At 39.4% G+C, this 18640-nt stretch overlaps 1 protein-coding gene across 7 annotated transcripts in view; it reads right to left on the bottom strand.

Annotated features, from left to right (window-relative positions):
* DAPK1 (death associated protein kinase 1) overlaps nt 1–18640 on the bottom strand; it is a 205484-nt gene that overhangs the window by 34390 nt on the left and 152454 nt on the right. For all 7 annotated transcript variants that reach the window (XM_060200469.1, XM_060200466.1, XM_060200465.1 and 4 more), the window contains exons 10-17: nt 17577–17666; nt 15490–15582; nt 12766–12885; nt 12164–12262; nt 11368–11466; nt 8878–8976; nt 7792–7989; nt 5909–6106 (exon numbers count right to left, since the gene is read on the bottom strand). In XM_060200469.1, coding sequence (XP_060056452.1) covers nt 5909–6106; nt 7792–7989; nt 8878–8976; nt 11368–11466; nt 12164–12262; nt 12766–12885; nt 15490–15582; nt 17577–17666 — 996 coding nt within the window. The remainder of the gene's footprint in view (nt 1–5908; nt 6107–7791; nt 7990–8877; nt 8977–11367; nt 11467–12163; nt 12263–12765; nt 12886–15489; nt 15583–17576; nt 17667–18640) is intronic.

Genomic DNA, 18640 nt, shown 5'->3' with positions numbered 1-18640 from the left:
ATTTGGACTAAACTACTTAAAAAAACAACAACACAGAACTATTAAGTATTTTCTTTGTCTTAGGGGAAACAGGAACAAAATTATTGAGACTAATATGTAATAACTAAGGACTTTAAGGTGTCTCTGTTTTCTGCTATTTGAAAATGTTTTTATTAGTTTTGTTTTTGCAGTGCAGGGGGTCAAACCCAAGACCTCATTCATGTGAAACATATGTACTGCCACTGAGTTACATCCTAAGACCGCAAATGTAGGGCTTTATTACAAAGCCAACATGCCTTATAGAATATCCAAAAATACAGATGAATACATAGTAGAAAATGAAAGTTTTCTTTCCTTACTCTCTATTTCCTCCCAAGTTCCTTTATTCAAGAAAAATCCCTACTTAGCACTTTTGTGCAATTCCTCCATTAACAGGAAATAAACAATTTGAAAGGTCATACTCCACCTATCCTAGCATCTGCTTTGCTGACTTAATGATAGGCTACAAATACTTTTCCATGCACATGTAACTGAATCTGACATTCCTTTGAATGCCTGAGTAATAATACATGAACATGTCATAATTCATTTAGCCACTGTGCTGTGGATGGACACCTGCAGTCATTCTAATTCTCAGCTATTATAACACTGTAGCCTGTGCACGTATCTATGCTTTGGCTACTGTTGTTTTCCAAAGAGAATGGGGGGCGGGGGGTAAGTGGAAAGTATTTAAGTATCCTAGCGTTAAAGTGAGAGGAAAAAAAAGTCTGGAGTATTTGGATAAAGTGATTGCATTTGGAAGATATCTTGGATATAGAATGTGTAGTTTTATAGAGAGGGTGAGAGGAATGAAGAAAAGAAATGAGAACTTTTACACTTGAATAGAGCAAAAGGCAGACTTCTTAGGATGAGATTCAGGAACTTTTTACCTTCTGGAACCAATGTGTCTTTCTGGTACATTTTTCTTCTCTTTCCCAAACTCTCTCCTTCTCCCTCTCCCTCTCCCTCAACCCCACACCAAATGTAAGCAGCAAGCTACAGGAGCATCCAGACAGTGCTCCAAAACATACACTTTCCTGAATCTGCCCTAGTTCTCATTTAAAATAACCCTACCTGAGACATGGTCCTGGGTTGTAACACCCAGATGCGCATGTGTCCATAAGAGCTGGGCCTCTACCACTGCAGTGACTGCAACCTGAGATGCTATTACACTGAAGTGCCTGTGTGTCTGTCTACAAAGAACCTGAAGGTGGGAGCCATCTTTTCTGCAATCTACATGCTCCCTCATGCCGAGCTTGGCACGGCACTTTGCTGGTCATGGAATAATCTCTCACGCTCCCAGATGGGCACGTATGTGTGCATGTACTAGCCAGGGGCTGTGTGAAGGTGCATCTTCATTGATTTAAAAAAAAAAAACAAACCCAGTCCAGGGGCCGGGTGGTGGCGCACCTAGTTGTACATGTGCTACAATGATCAAGGACCCTAGTTCGAGCCCCTGGTCCCCACCTGCAGGGGGAAAGCTTTACGAGTGGTGAAGCAAGACTACAGGTGTCTCTCTCTCTCTCCCCACCCTCTTGATTTCTGGCTGTCTCTATCCAATAAATAAAGAGAATAAGAAAAAAAAAGAAAAGAAAGAAGACAACCCCATCCAGAAAGAAACAAAGCCTGTGTATTATTCTACATCAAGTAATGCTTCTATCTATTTTGCATATATATATATATATATATATATATATATATATATATATATATATATATATATATATTGCCAGAGAAGCTAAATACTTGTCAGATACTGGTAACAGGGGTAGAGTCTGAAAAGCTTTTTTTTTTAAATCTCTCAGGACACACTACGGGAAGGAGTAACAGTCTCCCTCTGGGACATGGGCTGTCACTATGCTACATCTAAGCTGACAATTAGTTGCAAAAAGGAGTCCACAGAAAGTCAGATGTGCTTTCAAAGGAAATAGCATGTTATCCTTACTTTTCTTCACATCTTTTTAAAAAAAATTTTATATTTATTTATTGCCCATTTTTTGTTGTTATTGTAGTTATTGTTGTTGGTGTCCTCTTTGTTAGATAGAATAGAGAGAAATGGAGAGAGGAGGGGAAGACAGAGAAGGGAAGAGAAAGATAGACACCTGCAGACTTGCTTCACCGCCTGTGAAGCGGCTCCCCTGCAGGTGGGGAGCCTGGAGCTTGAACTGGGATCCTTACGCTGGTCCTTGTGCTTCATGCCATGTGCGCTTAACCCACTGCACTAACGCCTGACTCCCTTTTCTTCACATCTTTTAAGCTTCTCTAGACCTATCATCTCTCCTGAAAACAAAACAAGAAGAGCAGGAAAACGAAGTTGATGCTGACTCCTCCGAAGAGGGCTTGAGAGCCACGTGGAGGGAGTGTCCTGAGTCTCTGAAGCCGAACTGGTGAGCCCACATGCAGGTAAGAGAACACAGTCGTGTATTAGCGGCTTGCTGCCTCCAGGTAGCTTCTGAAAAATGGACTGAACTTTGCTGCAGATTCTAAGAAACTAGAATTATGGAACTAATGTGTTTCATTTCAGCTGAGCTCAGTGGAATGAGAAATCATCTACTGAATGCCCTCTCTGTACCTTTGCTATGCTGTATATAGTAAAAACACAAATTTATGTCAGCATTTATGAATTACCATGGCCACTTACTGTTTGGAAAATGTAGCGACTTACCTGCTTAATAAACCAGTTGTGTTTTCTTTTCATTTTATTTCAGAAAGAGACAGAGAGAAATTGAGAAGGAAGGGGGAGATAGGGAGAGACTGCGACACTGCTACACCATTTGGAAGCTTCCCTTCTACAAGTAGCAGCCAGGGGCTTGAACCAGTCTTTTTTTTTTTTTTTTTTTTAAATTGGATACAGACAGAGAAATTCAGAGGGAAAAGAAGAGAGATACAGATAGAGAGGAAAAGAGAGTACCTGCAGCCCTGCTTTACCTCTCGTGAAGCTTTCCCCCTGTAGGTGGGGGCTGGGGGTCTGAACCTGCATCTTTGAGGATTGTAACATGTGCACTCAGCCATTGCTCCACCGTCTGGCCCCACCATCTTTGTGCATGGGAATATGTGGGTCCTACAGGCTACGCCACTGCTTGACCCCAAACCAATTGCTTTCGATTGTGGAAGTTTAAGGGGTTTTTTTTGTTTGTTTTTTTGCTGTGTATTTCATACTTCACACAGGTTTTGTTTTGTTTTTTTTTTTGGGTGGAGGGGGGTGGTGGTTGTTTGTTCTTTGTCACTGTCAGCGCTTCACTGCTCTGAGGCTGACATTTTCAGCTAGAAAGGTAGAGACCATGGGAGAGAGGGAAAGACTCCATAGCACTGAAGCTCTTTCCAAGTATGGTAGGTCCTGAACTCCAAACTGGGTTGAATACAAGGCAAAGGCACCCTCCCAGGTAAGCCACCCTGTTGGCCCTTCACAGCGTATATAACAGGTGTAATTTCTGCACTTTCTTCTCTAAATTAGGGCCAAACAGCATGAGACACTTGGCTCCTCTACCTTCACAGGAGAAGCTAATTCAGGGTGGAGGGTAGATAGCATAATGGTTATACAAACAGACTCTCATGCCTGAGGCTTCAACGTCCCAGGTTCAATCCCCCGCACCACCATCAGCCAGAACTATATAATAGTGTTCTGGTTAAGAGAGAGAGAAAGAGAGAGAGAGAGAGGAGATAATTCTGGGTGTTGGTCATAAAGTAAGCCAGCTGTGCGTAGACTGGTCATATCTAAAAGTACTCGAGAATGTCACAATGTTCTCTGAAGCAACTGTTTATTCATTTAAAGACTCCTGGAAAGAAAGCCAAGGTCTAGATGCTACTTAATATTAGACTTGGCTTTATCCTTCAGTTACTTACACAGCTAATCAACTTGGCAAGATTAGAATGGGATAAACTAAGAAAACAATCAACAGCTAATGGCTAAGCCCTAAAGTACTTACTGCCTTTTCATGTTTCCAAAATAGGAAGATAACCAATTTCAATTTTCATTTGAATTAATCATGCAATATGCAAGAGGAATATACATTTTTTGTAAAAGTATGGATTTCCAGCTATTTCAGATACTAATTCTTTCCCTATAATAAAATTCTGAGGGCATCATGTAAGCCACTTATAAATAAACACTTACTGCAATAAAAAAAATAATTTTACCTTAACTTTTAAGTTAATCACTGCAAAGCAATGTGTGCCTTTCATACTGAAACTGCATGAATACCTAACAGTTTTCTCTTACTTGGTAATTAAAAATTTAGACAGTAGAAAGGGAAAAGGGAAGCTCTTAGCCAACTTCTAGAAGACAACACAATGAGATTTTAAAAGTATGTAACTATTACTTATTCTTATAATTACTTGTCAAATGTATAGCATTCTTTCTATCTTATCAAATTTTAGTTATTTTCACCAAATTGATTTTATGTGAGAAAGATGTTGGGAACTTGGGCCAAAGTGGGATAACTCTCAAAGTGAGAAAGCTAACATCTTAGAAGAGATCTGGATGTAGGGCAAATCTGAATTCATTAGCTATTTTCCTAAAGATTCAGTGCTCCAGAAAGATGCCCCAATTTGCAACAAGTCCTCTGTCTAAACCGTATCATATGATTTATAAGAAACATTTCTCTTTGGTTCTTCAATATGTATTTGGCTTCCATTCATAGTTCCTGGTTCACAGCTCCCCGCAATGTCTTGGAATTTCCCAAGTATTAAAGGGTGACGGATAACCTTGTTATGTGCATGAATGAAGTGGTTTTTGGAAGTATCTAATAATGGAGGTTGAGTCTTAGGAGCGTAAAGAGCTGACACTTCAAGACCCAATGCCAGAGTAAGGACCTAGAGGGGCTACAAGTTTACTTCAATCGCCAGCAATCAATGACTTTCTCCATTATGCCCACGGAATAAAGTGTCCATAACGATGTAAAGAAGCAGGCTTCAGAAGGTAGGTCAGTGTCAAGATTTGAGGGAAATCACAGGCCTACAAAGAGCATGGACGCTCTGTATCTTTTCCTTACACTTTGTTCTATGCATTTCTTCCTTATGACTGTTCCTAAATTACATTCTTCGTAGTAATGGGCAATGTAGCGAGGCTATGAGACAGCTGTAAGATTAACAGAACCTGAGGAAGGAGTCATGTACTGTCAGTTGGTCAAAGGCACAGAAAATAACCTGGGCTTGCAACTGTCACCTGAAACCTGAGAAGGGGCTTATGTGAACCTCTCATATGTAGCCAGCTGTGACTGAGTTCTGAAGTGGAGGCCTGCCTCAGGAGAATGTGTCCTTTACCTACAGAGTCTGATACCAGCTGCAGATAGACATATCAAGACTGAGCTGAACTGAGCTGAATTCTTAGACAACCTGCTGATTTTAAAGGATCGTTTGTATAGTGAAGGCTACTGGGAGCCAGGTGGTGGTGCACCTGGCTAAGCACACACATTACAGTGCATAAGGATCCAGGTTCAAGCCCCCGGTCCCCACCTGCAGAGGGAAAGCTTCACAAGTGGTGAAGCAGTGCTGCAGGTCTAGGTCGGTCGGTTGGTCGGTCTCTCTCTGTCTCTTTCTCTCTCTCTCTCTATCTATCTTTCTCCTCTCCTCTCACTTTCTCTCTGTCTCTATCCAATAATAAATAAAGAGAAATCAACAGATATACATCTATGCACACAGACTCTATTTTTCCTTTTCTGCATAGTCTAGGCAAGAAGTACTTATTAATGTGATTATTTCGGGTTACTCAACAGCCATAGATATATGACATAAAATGAAGATTCCTATAAAAAAAAAAGTATAGGGTTATATGATTAACAATGACTCTGAACAATGAAGAGATTCAAAAAGAGGCAGGGCCCCCACCCAGAAGCAGATGGGTTGTTAGACATTGTGGGACTCTGCAGGAGTCTTTCCCTCCAGGGTTTACCTTGTTTGAGATGTCCAAATTGCAGTTTGCATCACAGAGGGCCACCACAATTGGCACATTGCCATCTTTGCAGGCCACATGGAGAGGGGTGTTGCCATGCCTATCTTGGAAGTCAATGAAACACCCCTGGCTGATGAGAGTCTGGATAACTTCCATCTGACAACGCCTCACAGCGAGATGAAGAGCGATGTGTCCATCCTGCAACAAACCATCAGGGGGCTATGAGCACTGTCACATGGGCACATAGACTTGGCCACTGATCTTCCCCATTGCTGCTGGGATTGGTATTGCAAAGACAAATAAAGCATTGAAAAGTTTCAAACTTTGGTCCTAGAGGTTGGGAGAGACTCTTTGTACATTCCCCTATGACTAATCTACAGTTTAGACTGACCATCAGCTTGAATAAGCTCAATTTGGCCAAAAAAGCAGACAGAAAACAAAACAAAACAAACCTACATTTCCCTTTGGTTTTGAATTGATAGGACTTGTCTCTAAATTAGTTGGTATTCCAATGGCCTGTTTCATCAACTGTTTGAAAATCATGTAATCAGTGACATTTACTAATATTCCAAGTAAAAAAAAAAAGCCTGGAATTTTCTTTTACACCAAAGGAAACTGAGTAAGTGATAAGATTTGTTCCAAGGTTGTCATATAACATGAGAGGAAGATATAACAAGCCAAACTTCTATATCCCACATAGACTAGCCCGGAAAAATTATTTCACTTATTATAGAACCCAGAGTGAACAGATATGCTGAGTTTCAGGAGGCGAGAAGAGTTTAGAAATATTACCTATGGGAGCCGGGCGGTAGCACAGCGGGTTAAGTGCAGGTGGCGTGAAGCGCAAGGACCTGAGTAAGGATCCCTGTTCGAGCCCCCGGCTCCCCACCTGCAGTGGAGTTGCTTCACAGGTGGTGAAGCAGGTCTACAGGTGTCTATCTTTCTCTCCCCCTCTGTCTTCCCCTCCTCTCTCCATTTCTCTCTGTCCTGTCCAACAATGGTGACATCAAGAACAACAATAAAAAAGAAAAGAAATATTACCTATAACTTATCTGTTCTAGGATTTCTCAAACTCAGTACTAGAGACAATTTAAGCCTATTCCATTAGTTGCAGGGTGTTCAAACGATTTTTTTTTTAAAAGTGATTTCTATCTACTGTATGAATAGATACAGTAATTATTATCCTTAGTGTGACGATAGCCCTGCCCTCCCCCTACCACAATACCATTACCAAATGTCCCCTGGGGAAAAGGAATCCCTGCTCCCAATTCAGAGCTACTATTCAGTACCAAGAAAATGGCATTCCACAAACGGCATAAGTATAATTCAATATAGTGTTTCAAATATGACTACATATAGTAATTTCACACCTTTATCTTAAGCACAAGTTCACAACAAAAATGAGATTATGTTACATTTGTTTAATTTTAAAAAGAATGCCTTGTTTAAAAAGTGAGATGGCCAGATAAATATGAGTGGCTTATTGTCTTTCAACACAATAGCTGATGGTGGAAGCAAGTAAACCACCTATTTCTTTGCTTATCTACAAATTAAGAATGTGTTGCTGATTTTAGTCCTAAACAAGGATTGTACTAAGTTCAGTGGTCATCACTGTATAACTTGAAGTTAAAGAGGGCTAAAAATAAAGCAGAAACTCTGACCAATTCATTGATTTTTTTTTATATCTGCAAATGATTATTAATTATTAAACAGAATCCACAACAGTTCACAGAATCCTTGGAACAGAGCAGAGATAATTGCAATTTGCCACAATCAAATCTGCTATTGAATATAAGCTAACTGAGAGGTGTCACGTCACTCAGCCATCTTCTTCCCACCCCCTATCACTTCTTTTGTGTTTGACATATTCACACACAAAGCACCTTATCTGAGGCATTAAGGTCAGCTCCATGTTCAGCCAGACACTCTACGATGTCATGGTAGCCCCTGGCAGAGGCTGTCAGAAGGGGCGTCTCTCCTTCCCTGTTCTTAATGTTCACATTGCAGCCAGCTTCACAGAGGACTTTGGCCACCGAGTAGTAGCCATGCCAGGCAGCACAGTGCAGGGGGGTTTCTTCTTCCTGGCCAAGGAAATAAGCAAATGGGGAAGATGGGGGGAATGCAATAATAATATCAAAGGAAGTGAAAGCATAATCAAAGTCTTTACTAAATTGGAAACCAAATAAAGTCAAAGCAGCAGAGAGAACATTTTTAGCTCTTAGAGTGAAGTGTAAATCTAAAATAACGCGTCAGCTGTCTCTCCTACCTCAGTTTACTTTCCTTGGTACTTGTACACCAAATAAATCTAGTTTTCTCAGCCAATAACTGACAAATGGCTTTAAGGATTGCACTGGAATCATCAGCAAGACTCTTCTGAATAACAGAGATCTAGTGTGGGAGGACTGCTAGCTTCTTTCTCACAAAAATGCCTTCACTTACTTCCTCCGAGACATTTCATATACAATAATCCTTCTAATAATAACAGTGCCCCAAGATTTATGTTCTGTGTACAGTAAGCATAAATACTGCATTGCTGCTTTAGTTATGACGTAACCAAGACACATGTGCTTAACACATCAAAGAAAGTGCTAGCCACTCAGACCGCAAGGCTTAGCTATTCATGGTCATCATTATGAGAAATTACAGATTTTTACAAGAGACCATATAGCAGTTAAAAACATGGATGCTAAAATCTATGCTGATTTTGATCCCCCAGTCCACCACTTAGATGCTGTGTGACTGAATCACTTAACTTCTGTTTCCTCAGCTATAAAATGAGAATCAGAGGGTTACCAAGAGGAGCAAATGAGTCAGTGAATGTTTAGTGTTTCTGCTGGAATCTTCATCTATTGTAATAGAAGCAGAAAGTCTGTAGATAAGTCCACACCAAAGAAAGTGAGGATGTCATCTGCCTGCCTGTCCATCCATACAGAGAACAGGAAGGGAAGACAACAACTACCATGACCCACCTTGTCTTGGAAATTGGGATTAGAGCCAAAGCTGCACAGTAACTGAACCACATCGGCATGGCCGTAGCGTGAGGCCACATGAAGAGCTGTCTCTCCAGACTGCAAAAGAAATAGTCAACGTGTCAGAGAACCTTGGGAGCAGACTGTGGGGACTAAGCCACATATCACCAGAGGCCCATTTCCCATCCCCTACCTGCATCTCATCCTTCCTTCCTTTTAATGCAGCACAGAGGTGGCCCTTAAGGTCAGTGGTCCCTTCAGTGACTGAGTCGAGGACTCTAACGTAGCACAAGGCATGGCTGAGCGACCACACAGCCAGTATTAAATGCACACATGTGGCTAATGCTGTTTCTCAGAAGCTGCCCAAGGAAAACATCCCCCTTGTCTGTGATAACTAGTCTCCATTTTCTTTACATATTGGTCTGTCTAAATCATGTGATATTTTGAAAAACCAAGCATTCCCTTTATTATTAAGTGCATGACAGCAGTTATTTACCCAATTTTTTAAAAATTTCTTTACTGGGAAATTAATGTTTTACATTCAACAGTATATTTACCCAGTTTTATTTATTTTAAAAATGTTCTTATTGAAGGGAAAACACTAAGCAGAACTTGGACTGGAGCTGATGTACTGCACCAAAGTAAAAAGACTCTGGGATGGGGGGAGGGTTCAGGTCCTGGGACATGAAGGCAGAGGAGGACCTAGTGGGGGTTGAATTGTTACGTGGAAACTGGGAAATGTTATGTATGTACAAACTATTGTATTTTACTGCCGACTGTAAACTATTAATCCCCCCCCAAAGAAATTTAAAAAATAATAAAAATAAAAATATTTTTATTTATTCATTTGTTGGATAGAGACAAAAAGAAACTGAGATGGAATGTGTGGGGGAAGGAGAGAGGGAAAGGAAGAGACAGGCCTGCGGCACTGCCTCACCACTTGTGAAACCGTCTTGCTCCAAGTGGGGACTTGAACTCGAATGGTAATGGGACTTGAACTCTGCGCATGGTAACAAGTACTCAGTCAGGTACACCATAATCTGGCTTTGTCAGTTTTATTTATTTTTGAATCAATATTCTAGTTTAGTTTTCTATTTAGAATCTTATTTTTTACATTTTCAGAGATTCTTTTTTTTTAAAAAAAAAACTCACGGGTAGCCCATACAATATCCTGTGAGTTGGCATAGGATATCATGGAACTTTACTTAGACCTGTCCCCCCACCCCACCCCCAACTGTCAGGATAAACTGATTTTATAAAGCAAGATGCTTTGACACCTGACAGAAACATGCTGTTGTAAATTTCTGTGACTCTGCTGTGTTGTTCTTAGTGTATAGTCCACAACCCATACAACTATGTGCAGCAGCAGCGCTAAGAGAACACAACAAATCAGTCTGTGGGTGTTTGAGATACAAAAGGGTTACCTCGTAGAATACATAATGGATGAAATGATAAGACTCTGGGGGGCGACAGGGTTCCATCACTGTCAATCAATTCACAGGATTGTTATGTAGACTGAATGAAACATGCACATATGAAAGTAAGTATCTTGGGGGGCTGGGTGGTGGCACACCTGGTTGAGCGCACATATTACAATGCACAAGGACCCGGGTTCAAGTCTCTGGTCCCCACCTGCAAGGGGAAAGCTTCATGAATGGTGAAGCAGGGCTGCAGGAGTCTCTCTGTCTCTATCACCCTCTTCCCTCCTGATTTCTGGCTGTCTCTATCCAATAAATAAAGATAATAAAAAAAATTAAAAAGAAATAAAAAAGTAAGTATCTTGCTAAACCAATACATTTTATAAACTCTGCCCCTAAAAAATATTCTTACTTAAAATACGTTGTCTCACTAATCCTCCTAGTGGGTCATAATTGTCAGTGTTGAAAGCAAAAGAGATAAAAGCACATTCATATACTTCTATATTAAATTCTCCGTAGGAAGACTTTTGGTACTGAATCCTCATGCTTTTGGTTCTCGTGCACTTAACACATCAATTCTCAAATGCAGCCTTTTATGATTTCTTCCTGTTCTTAAGAAGAGCATGCCAGGACTGGAAGATGATTCAGTAGGTAACAGGCACACTGTGCCCACCATGTGTGAGGTCCTGGATTCAAGAATCCACAACACCATAGGAGAATCCCCCGGACCACATTAAGGGAACTTCATGGACGGTGGGACACTACTTTGAGCTCTTTCTATTTCTTTGTTTCCGTATTTTCCCTTCCATTTTATTTTTCTTTTGTTTCTTTTTTCTCTGTAATAAACATAGAATAAAAATTGACCAAAGGAAGACAGTTCAGTAAGTGGTATTGCCTATGTGTTAGGTCCTGGTTTTATTCTCTGACACTACATTAAAAAAGGGGAGATACAGACAGGGAGAAAAAAGAGAGAGGAAAGATGAAGAGAAAAAAGAGGAAGGAGGGAGGGGCGGAGGGGGGAGAGAGAGATAGAGAGAGAGAAAGAAATAACAAACAAGCACACCAACCTTACCTTGTCTTTAACATCCAATGGGCATTTGTTTTCATTAAGAAATTTCAAGGTATCCACATGGCCATGGCGAGAGGCCCAGTAGATGGCATTGGACCCGCCCTGTACAAAAACCAACATGGAGTTACATTTCCAGAGAGCTCACAGATCTAGATGCATTCATCACCATATTCCTGATGCTATGTGATGACTAATCATAAAAAAGCAACTTCTGAGAAGTAGAACCTCCATTTCATTTTTTAGTTCAGACAAATGTACTGTGGTTACATTCCAGGAAGCTGGATAAGGAAGATAAGAGAGCTGTCTGAAGAATCTTTGTAAATGTGTATACAGTGATTTCAAAATGAAAAAAATTGTTTTTCTTTTTTCCAAAACATTCATTTTGATCTCTGGTTAGAAATTTCTGCATTGTAGGGTCAGATGTAGTCCATTTACACTTTTATTGAAAAACTACAGAAGACGACAGATCCACTGAAACGACGATGGTCAACTATTTTCTCACTTCTAATGAGAAATAAAGATTAACACTCTAAATATTATCACCCTTACTGTGTTGCCTTAATCAACACGCAGGCAAACACAATTCTGATAACTGTTAGTAAATTTTTTTAAAAATATGACATGTTTATTTTTCTTTATGATGTATGCTAAACTTGACCAACTTAACTAAGCAGTTCATCTTCCTGTATATGAAACTGAGAAATGAAATAAGACATTCATATTATTTTTCTCTGCTACCTCCACAATTAGGAGACACCTAGAAGCAGTTAATCATTTTCAATAAAAACAGAATTATGACCTTATCCTGAATATCGATTCTCGAGCCTCTTCTAATAAGCAATTGTAGTATTTGAATATTCCCACAGCCAGCAGCAATAAGTAACGGAGGTGTCCCATGCTGGAATAGGTAAGGAAAAATAAATTATTTTAGGTTTGGAAGGAAAAGAAATGCCCAAATAATATTTTCTGTCCCACACTCCTCCTAAAATCTCAGCTACTAGGTAAGAGAAATTCAGTATGAAAACATAACAGTCTATGGTGATCTTGTCTGATCTCGGAAAAACACAACAGCCTTTGTGTTTCTGGATTCTGAATCTTTGATTCAATTAAAATGTCAATCTTTGATTTCCAGGATGAGTACATTTAAATTAAAATTCCATGGGTACAGGTATAATATATGCATGGAGAATGACTATCAAAAAGATCATTATTTCTAATTCAATTACTCTCTAAAACATAAATGATAACCAACCACCCCCACCCCCAACAATGTGGCGTTTTGCAACAGGAATGGAGAAAGAGACTGAGGTCTTGTGATTTTGAACTTGGAGATGTCCTATCATTGTGACCCTCAGTCCCCACACCCCCCCACCCTTTACTCATGAAAAAGTGGTATCATACCTTGTTGGGCTGGTTAACATCATAGTTTGACAAGGAACCCAGGAGATGTTGCAAGCCTGGGACATTGTCATCATTGATGGCATGGATGATAGCTTTCATTACAAAGGAGTCTTCCTCATCCTTAAGAGAGACAGAAAAAAAAAAAGGGTGGGGAGAATAAGCCTACTGGAGCATGATCATCTTAATGAACAAAAAATAAACCAAATGGTCATTTGTTAATAGAAGCTTTAACACCAGAGTATCCACTGAATTCCAAAGTTGATACGGTTATGAAGGGTAATAGAACTTTCTTCTGGCCACATTCACACTGAAAACTAGTATCACTTAGAACTCACTTGTGACTTAATGTCACTTGGATTATACACCAGAGATCAAACGGCTTTCAAGACTCAGGTTACAAATAAAGATTAACAATAAACTGCCATTTACATTAGGAATCCTTCAAAATATAGTCCTGGAAATCACTGTGAAAAATTTTAGGTGTAGTTCTCTACAAATAAAAAGTTTCAACTTTTGAGTGAGACACCCAACTCGTAATTCCATTTATGTACTTTTTTTTCTTGATCATTGATAATCAGTCCTTTTCTACATATAGAATAACAAGATAAAATTCTCTGAAAATTAATAATAGTTATTTTTGAAGGCTCTTAGAGAAATAAAGATTAAAATATAGGCCAGGAAAATGGATACATTTCTCATTACACAGGAAAATGGATGCATTTCTCATTACAGAAGTTAAAAATATAATATTGAGCAAGTCTGCTAAATTTTTGCCAATTTTTTCAAAGTATTATTTGTCCAAAATGCAGTAAATTAAGCCAAAGGATATGTCCGAAAACCCCAACAAAAATCTCTGGACCTATGGTAAAGATGTGGCTATTGAAATTCCAATTGGCAAAGTTTATTACCAGAAGCTGCATCCCTGCCTGTGGAGTGGAAGGGCAGAAGCCTGAACTCTGCTTTATCTTCACTGAAGACCTGAACTCACACAAACCTCACAAACATTTTAATAACACTTGCAGAAAGTACATGTTTAAGAATGTCTTTGCCATTTCCTTTCCTTTCACTATTCCAGTTGATGACTAAGAGACAATTGCACAAAAGTGACAGCCAAAAGGTCAGTAGGGCACTGAAATTAAGTGATTACAATTTCTTTTATTTAATTTTTTATTTATAAAAAGGAAACATTGACTAAGCCATAGGATAAGAGGGGTACAATTTCACACAGTTCCCATCACCAGAACTCTGTATCCCCTCTCCTCCCCTGATAGGTTTCCTATTCTTTAAGTGATTACAATTTTAAGAAGGACTCTTTCCATGTGAATCTTCTGTACAAGCCTAGATTTCTCTTCTGCCCCAAATTTGTCACTATCATACATCCTTTTTGCTGATGAATCATGTAAGGCAATTTTTAATTTATAATATTTAATTATTTTTATCATCTTATTCAGATTAAATTTTTAAAAATATTTATTCCTTTTTTGTTGCCCTTGTTTTACTGTTGTAGTTATTATTGTTCTTGTTGATGTCATTGTTCTTGGTTAGGACAGAGAGATATAGAGAGAGATGGGAAAGACAGAGAGGGGAAGAGAAAGATAGACACCTGCAGACCTGTTTCATGGCTTGAAGCAGCTCCCCTGCAGGTGGGGAGCTGGGGGTTTGAACTGGGATCCTTATGCCGGTCCTTGCATTTGAGCCACCTGTTCTTATCCCGCTGCGTTACCACCCAACTCCCAAATTAAAAAAAAAATATATCTTCTAGTTCTACTGCCATCTTCAAACAATTCCCAAATCCAGTCTGTCTTCTCTTTATCTCTTTTCTCGTAACTTACATCTTTCCTACTTATTTTTTTTTCCTTCTTTAACATTTCCTATGTCTATCCACCGTCCAAATTAAACCTGAAGCTCAGTGAAACAACTAGCTTTAGTATCTACTGAAGTGTGATCCCATATTGGGAGTCTCCAGATTCCACTCCGGAAATGCTGAATATTCAGTTACAGAAGCAGGCTGGTTCCCACAGAATCACCCCGTCTGCCTTTCATGGAGTCCCCTTTACCTCCAGGGTTCACAAAGCTCTGTTGTCTGATTGTCAGGGGAAAAGTCTTGTTCAATTCAGATGTGTCCTGTCATATCAGAAGAGTTCATCTGTGATCAGGTTGCAATTTGAATTAAGGGGAAGAATTTATGGAGTTTTCTCAACAGTCATGGACAGTCAACACAATCTCAATGGAGCACACAGGTTTAACCTTCTGGTCTACTAAATACTCCATAAGCTAACCCTACTGCATTCCCCTGATTTTCTAGTGGATAGATGGATGGGGGGAGGGGGGAGATCTCTGCTCCTTTTATACTATTATAATCCAAAAGTCCCTCAAGGCCAGGGCAAAAGAAGACTCTAATTTTAGTGCCTAAAAACCTAGACTCTTATCTTTCTTATTAGTTCACATTTTCTGAAACTGTGAATGTGGGAGTGGGCAGGAGGGAGATGGAAGCATTACAGGTAGCTGGAGTAAGAGTGGGCACAGAGCCCATCAAAACAAAGAGGAAAAAAGAAGAGAATTATGTTAAATCAGGCATCCCAACTTCCTACCTTGTAAAGAGAAAGAATAAGCTTGATATTTCCCCAGTTTCAGGTTTTCTGAGTTGTTAAACAAATCTGGTAACTTTGATATTCTAAATACAGTGTAAAGAAAGAGTCTGACCAAGCAAACAGATCTGCTTACCAGAGTATCATCGCTTCTGGCAACACTCATGTTACTTCTGGATAAGAATGACCTGGATAATCTTTGGCACAGTGAAATCAAGCGAACAGATTGCTTAAAAAGAAAAAGAGAAAAAGCAAATAGAATGAGCTTATGTATTAATACCCCCAATTAGTCCAAATGACAACATCCTTGAGACACCATTCACTAATGATAGCATGTATTCAGGGTGGAGATTCCAAAAGTAGGGTTGATTATCTTTTTTTTCCCCCACAAGGTTGGGTTTTTTTTTTTTTTTCCCTTCCCCAACCAGGGTTATTGGTAGGGCTCAATGCCTGCATAACAAATCCTTTGCTTCTGGCAGCTTTTTTCCCCCTCCCTTTACTTGATGGGATAGGGAGAAACTGAGAGGTAAAGGAGTGAGGCAGAGAAGGAGAGAGACAAAGTACTTACTTCACTGCTTGTGAAGCTTCCCCCCCCCTGTAGGTGGGGAGCAGGGACTCAAACTGGGGTCTTTATGCATGGTAATGTGAGTACTTAATTAAGTATACCACTACTCAGCCCCCTTGCAAGCCATGTTTTAATTATGATTCATAGTGGGTTCAGAAGATTGTAAAATTTCAGGGTATAGTTTCATACTACGTCAACCACCCAAGTTCTGTGTCCCCACTTTCCCAATAACAAACACCATAGTTCTCTCAAAGTCTTAGAGACAATTTGTTTACTTTGAAAGCCTTCTTCCTTCCTTCCTCTCTTTCTTTCTTTACAAGTTCATGTGTTCAGTTCTCTAGATTACACATGAGTGAAACCATCAGATAGCTGTCTTTTACCTCTTTATTTCACTAAACACAGCACTGATTTTTATCTTCTTTTAAAATTTTTTATTTTCTTTTATTTATTATTGAATAGAGACAGAGGAAAAATCAAGAGGGGAGGAAGAGATAGGAAGAGAGACAGAGGAACACATGCAGCTCTGCTTCAACACTTGTGAAGCTTTCCCCCTATAGGTGGGGACCAGGGGCTTGAACCCAGGTCCTTGTGCATTCTAATGTGTGCACTTAACCAGGTGCACCACCACCTGGCCCCTGATTGTACTTTCCTAAAAAATAATTTTGAAGGTCTCAGAAATCAGGACAATGTAAAAAAGTAAATTCTCTTAAATTTCAATCGCATTACAGAACTGGAAGCCCTGCATCCCTTCTGTCTCAGTATTTCGTTCTCTACTCTTTGAAGGTCACCACACACCAGCAAACCCCTTCCACATCTCCCTCAGGGATTCATGGTAGGCAAAGGACTTATCCAAGGACGACTGTGTTAGACAAGTTGGTAATGGTAATTATATTGTTGGAAATGAAAAGTTGGGGGATTCAGCCTACAGGATGCACATACCTCAGCATTTATTCTCCAATGCTGGTGTAAAAGGAAAAGAACATATACCTACATGCGTGTGTGAGACAGAAACTAACAGTGGTTCACTCTACATGTTAAGGCTTACTCAGAGTTGCTCTGAGTCTGAGAGTTAAATCTCATGTAACCTAGTACCGCGGTCCTTCTCATTCTCATGATGACATCTGTTCAAAGATGGCTCTAACATACAAGAGACAATACTGAAAATGTTCACACTCCAGCCCAGTGCCCTCACAACAACATATAAAGAGTGGACACAGAATAATCATTTAAACAGGTTATGGAATACACATCATGCCATCCTGCTTACCACAAAGACAAAAAATTATCTGACATGCAGCTTGTTGCAGTTAGGAAAAGACCTTAGTACTCTTTCATTGAGCTGTTTAAAAAAAAAAACTGCTCTGGGAATAGTTTTAATTTTAAAATATTTAAATAATATATAAAATATATTTAATTTTAAAATATTTCAGACCAGTTCTATTTATATCTATCTTCATGTGCATTTTTTAGATATAAACTGAACTGGTCTGAAATATTTTCACCTGCCTTTGAAAATAGGGTAATTGCAGAGTACAGAGGAAAACAAAACTTAAGGGTCCACTTTTGTATTGCCAATATTAGATGGCATGAGCGCTGACAGAAGGGTGCAGCACTGAAGAAACAGGATCAGCTAAGCCTGCTATAATAAGACATCTTACTTTCCATTTTTTCCGGGCTGCAAACTTCTTGAATTTCTCCATGTTTACCGCCGATGCTTTTCTACTAAGTGCTTGTTGGGTATCTTTAGGCTAGAATGTAAATAGAAGAGAAAAATTAGAGCTCGCTAAGTACAGAAATAAGCTACATGGCAACTATTAGAAATTCCTCTTTATTTCCTATGTATAAATTTATCTTAATTAAAAAAAATACTGAGGGGAAGCAATTACAGAAGCCAGACCTTCTACCTTCTGCAACCCACAATGACCCTGGGTCCATATTCCCAGAGGGGTAGAGAATGGGAAAGCTATCAGGGGAGGGGGTGGGATATGGAGATTGGGTGGTGGGAATTGTGTGGAGTTGTACCCCTCCTACCCTATGGTTTTGTTAATTAATCCTTTCTTAAATAAAAAAGAAAAAAAAATACTGAATATATTCAAGATCTAGAAACCTCATCTCTGAAAGCTAACTCTTATGTCAAGGACTTTTTAAATCAAAATAGAAAACTAGATCTTAGAGAAAAGTAGAGCATGGAGTTAAACCTAATTATAAAATGTTTTACTCTGAGAGTTTGGGAATGAAGAGATTCATAAGGCCATGTTGGAGACATTTAAATGTGACTGCTCTTCAATTTATGTGATCTGAGGTCAGTAGATCAACAGCATTAGAATCTCTTCTACTGAATCGTTTGCAGGAAGCCATTTAACTCTACTATTACTAGAAGAAGACACCATCGCCTGCTAAGGACACCCAGGAAACTGATGGAAATTCACACAACAAAACAAAAACAAAACGAAAAAAACATGACAGCTGTGTTCAACCATACTTGTGTGAATCAAGTTACTGCATTAAAATTCACATGTTGGTTCCACGATTTTCCCCCTTACAGTTGCCACATTCCCCCACCATTAAATTAGTCCTTTCTGCTCTAACTCAAGGAACTTTCAGTTCTTTCATTCAAATGCTGATAGGCAATAGGATGATAACATAAAGACTGTAATATGCCAAGGGGTGGCCTCAGGCCCTGGCAAAGAAATATATATAGTGAGTTTCAACTGGATTTAAA

Source organism: Erinaceus europaeus, chromosome 10 (assembly GCF_950295315.1).
Source record: "Erinaceus europaeus chromosome 10, mEriEur2.1, whole genome shotgun sequence".
Taxonomy (NCBI): domain Eukaryota; kingdom Metazoa; phylum Chordata; class Mammalia; order Eulipotyphla; family Erinaceidae; genus Erinaceus; species Erinaceus europaeus.
Note: the sequence above shows the minus strand (reverse complement) of the source record. Positions and strands in the feature narration are given on the sequence as shown.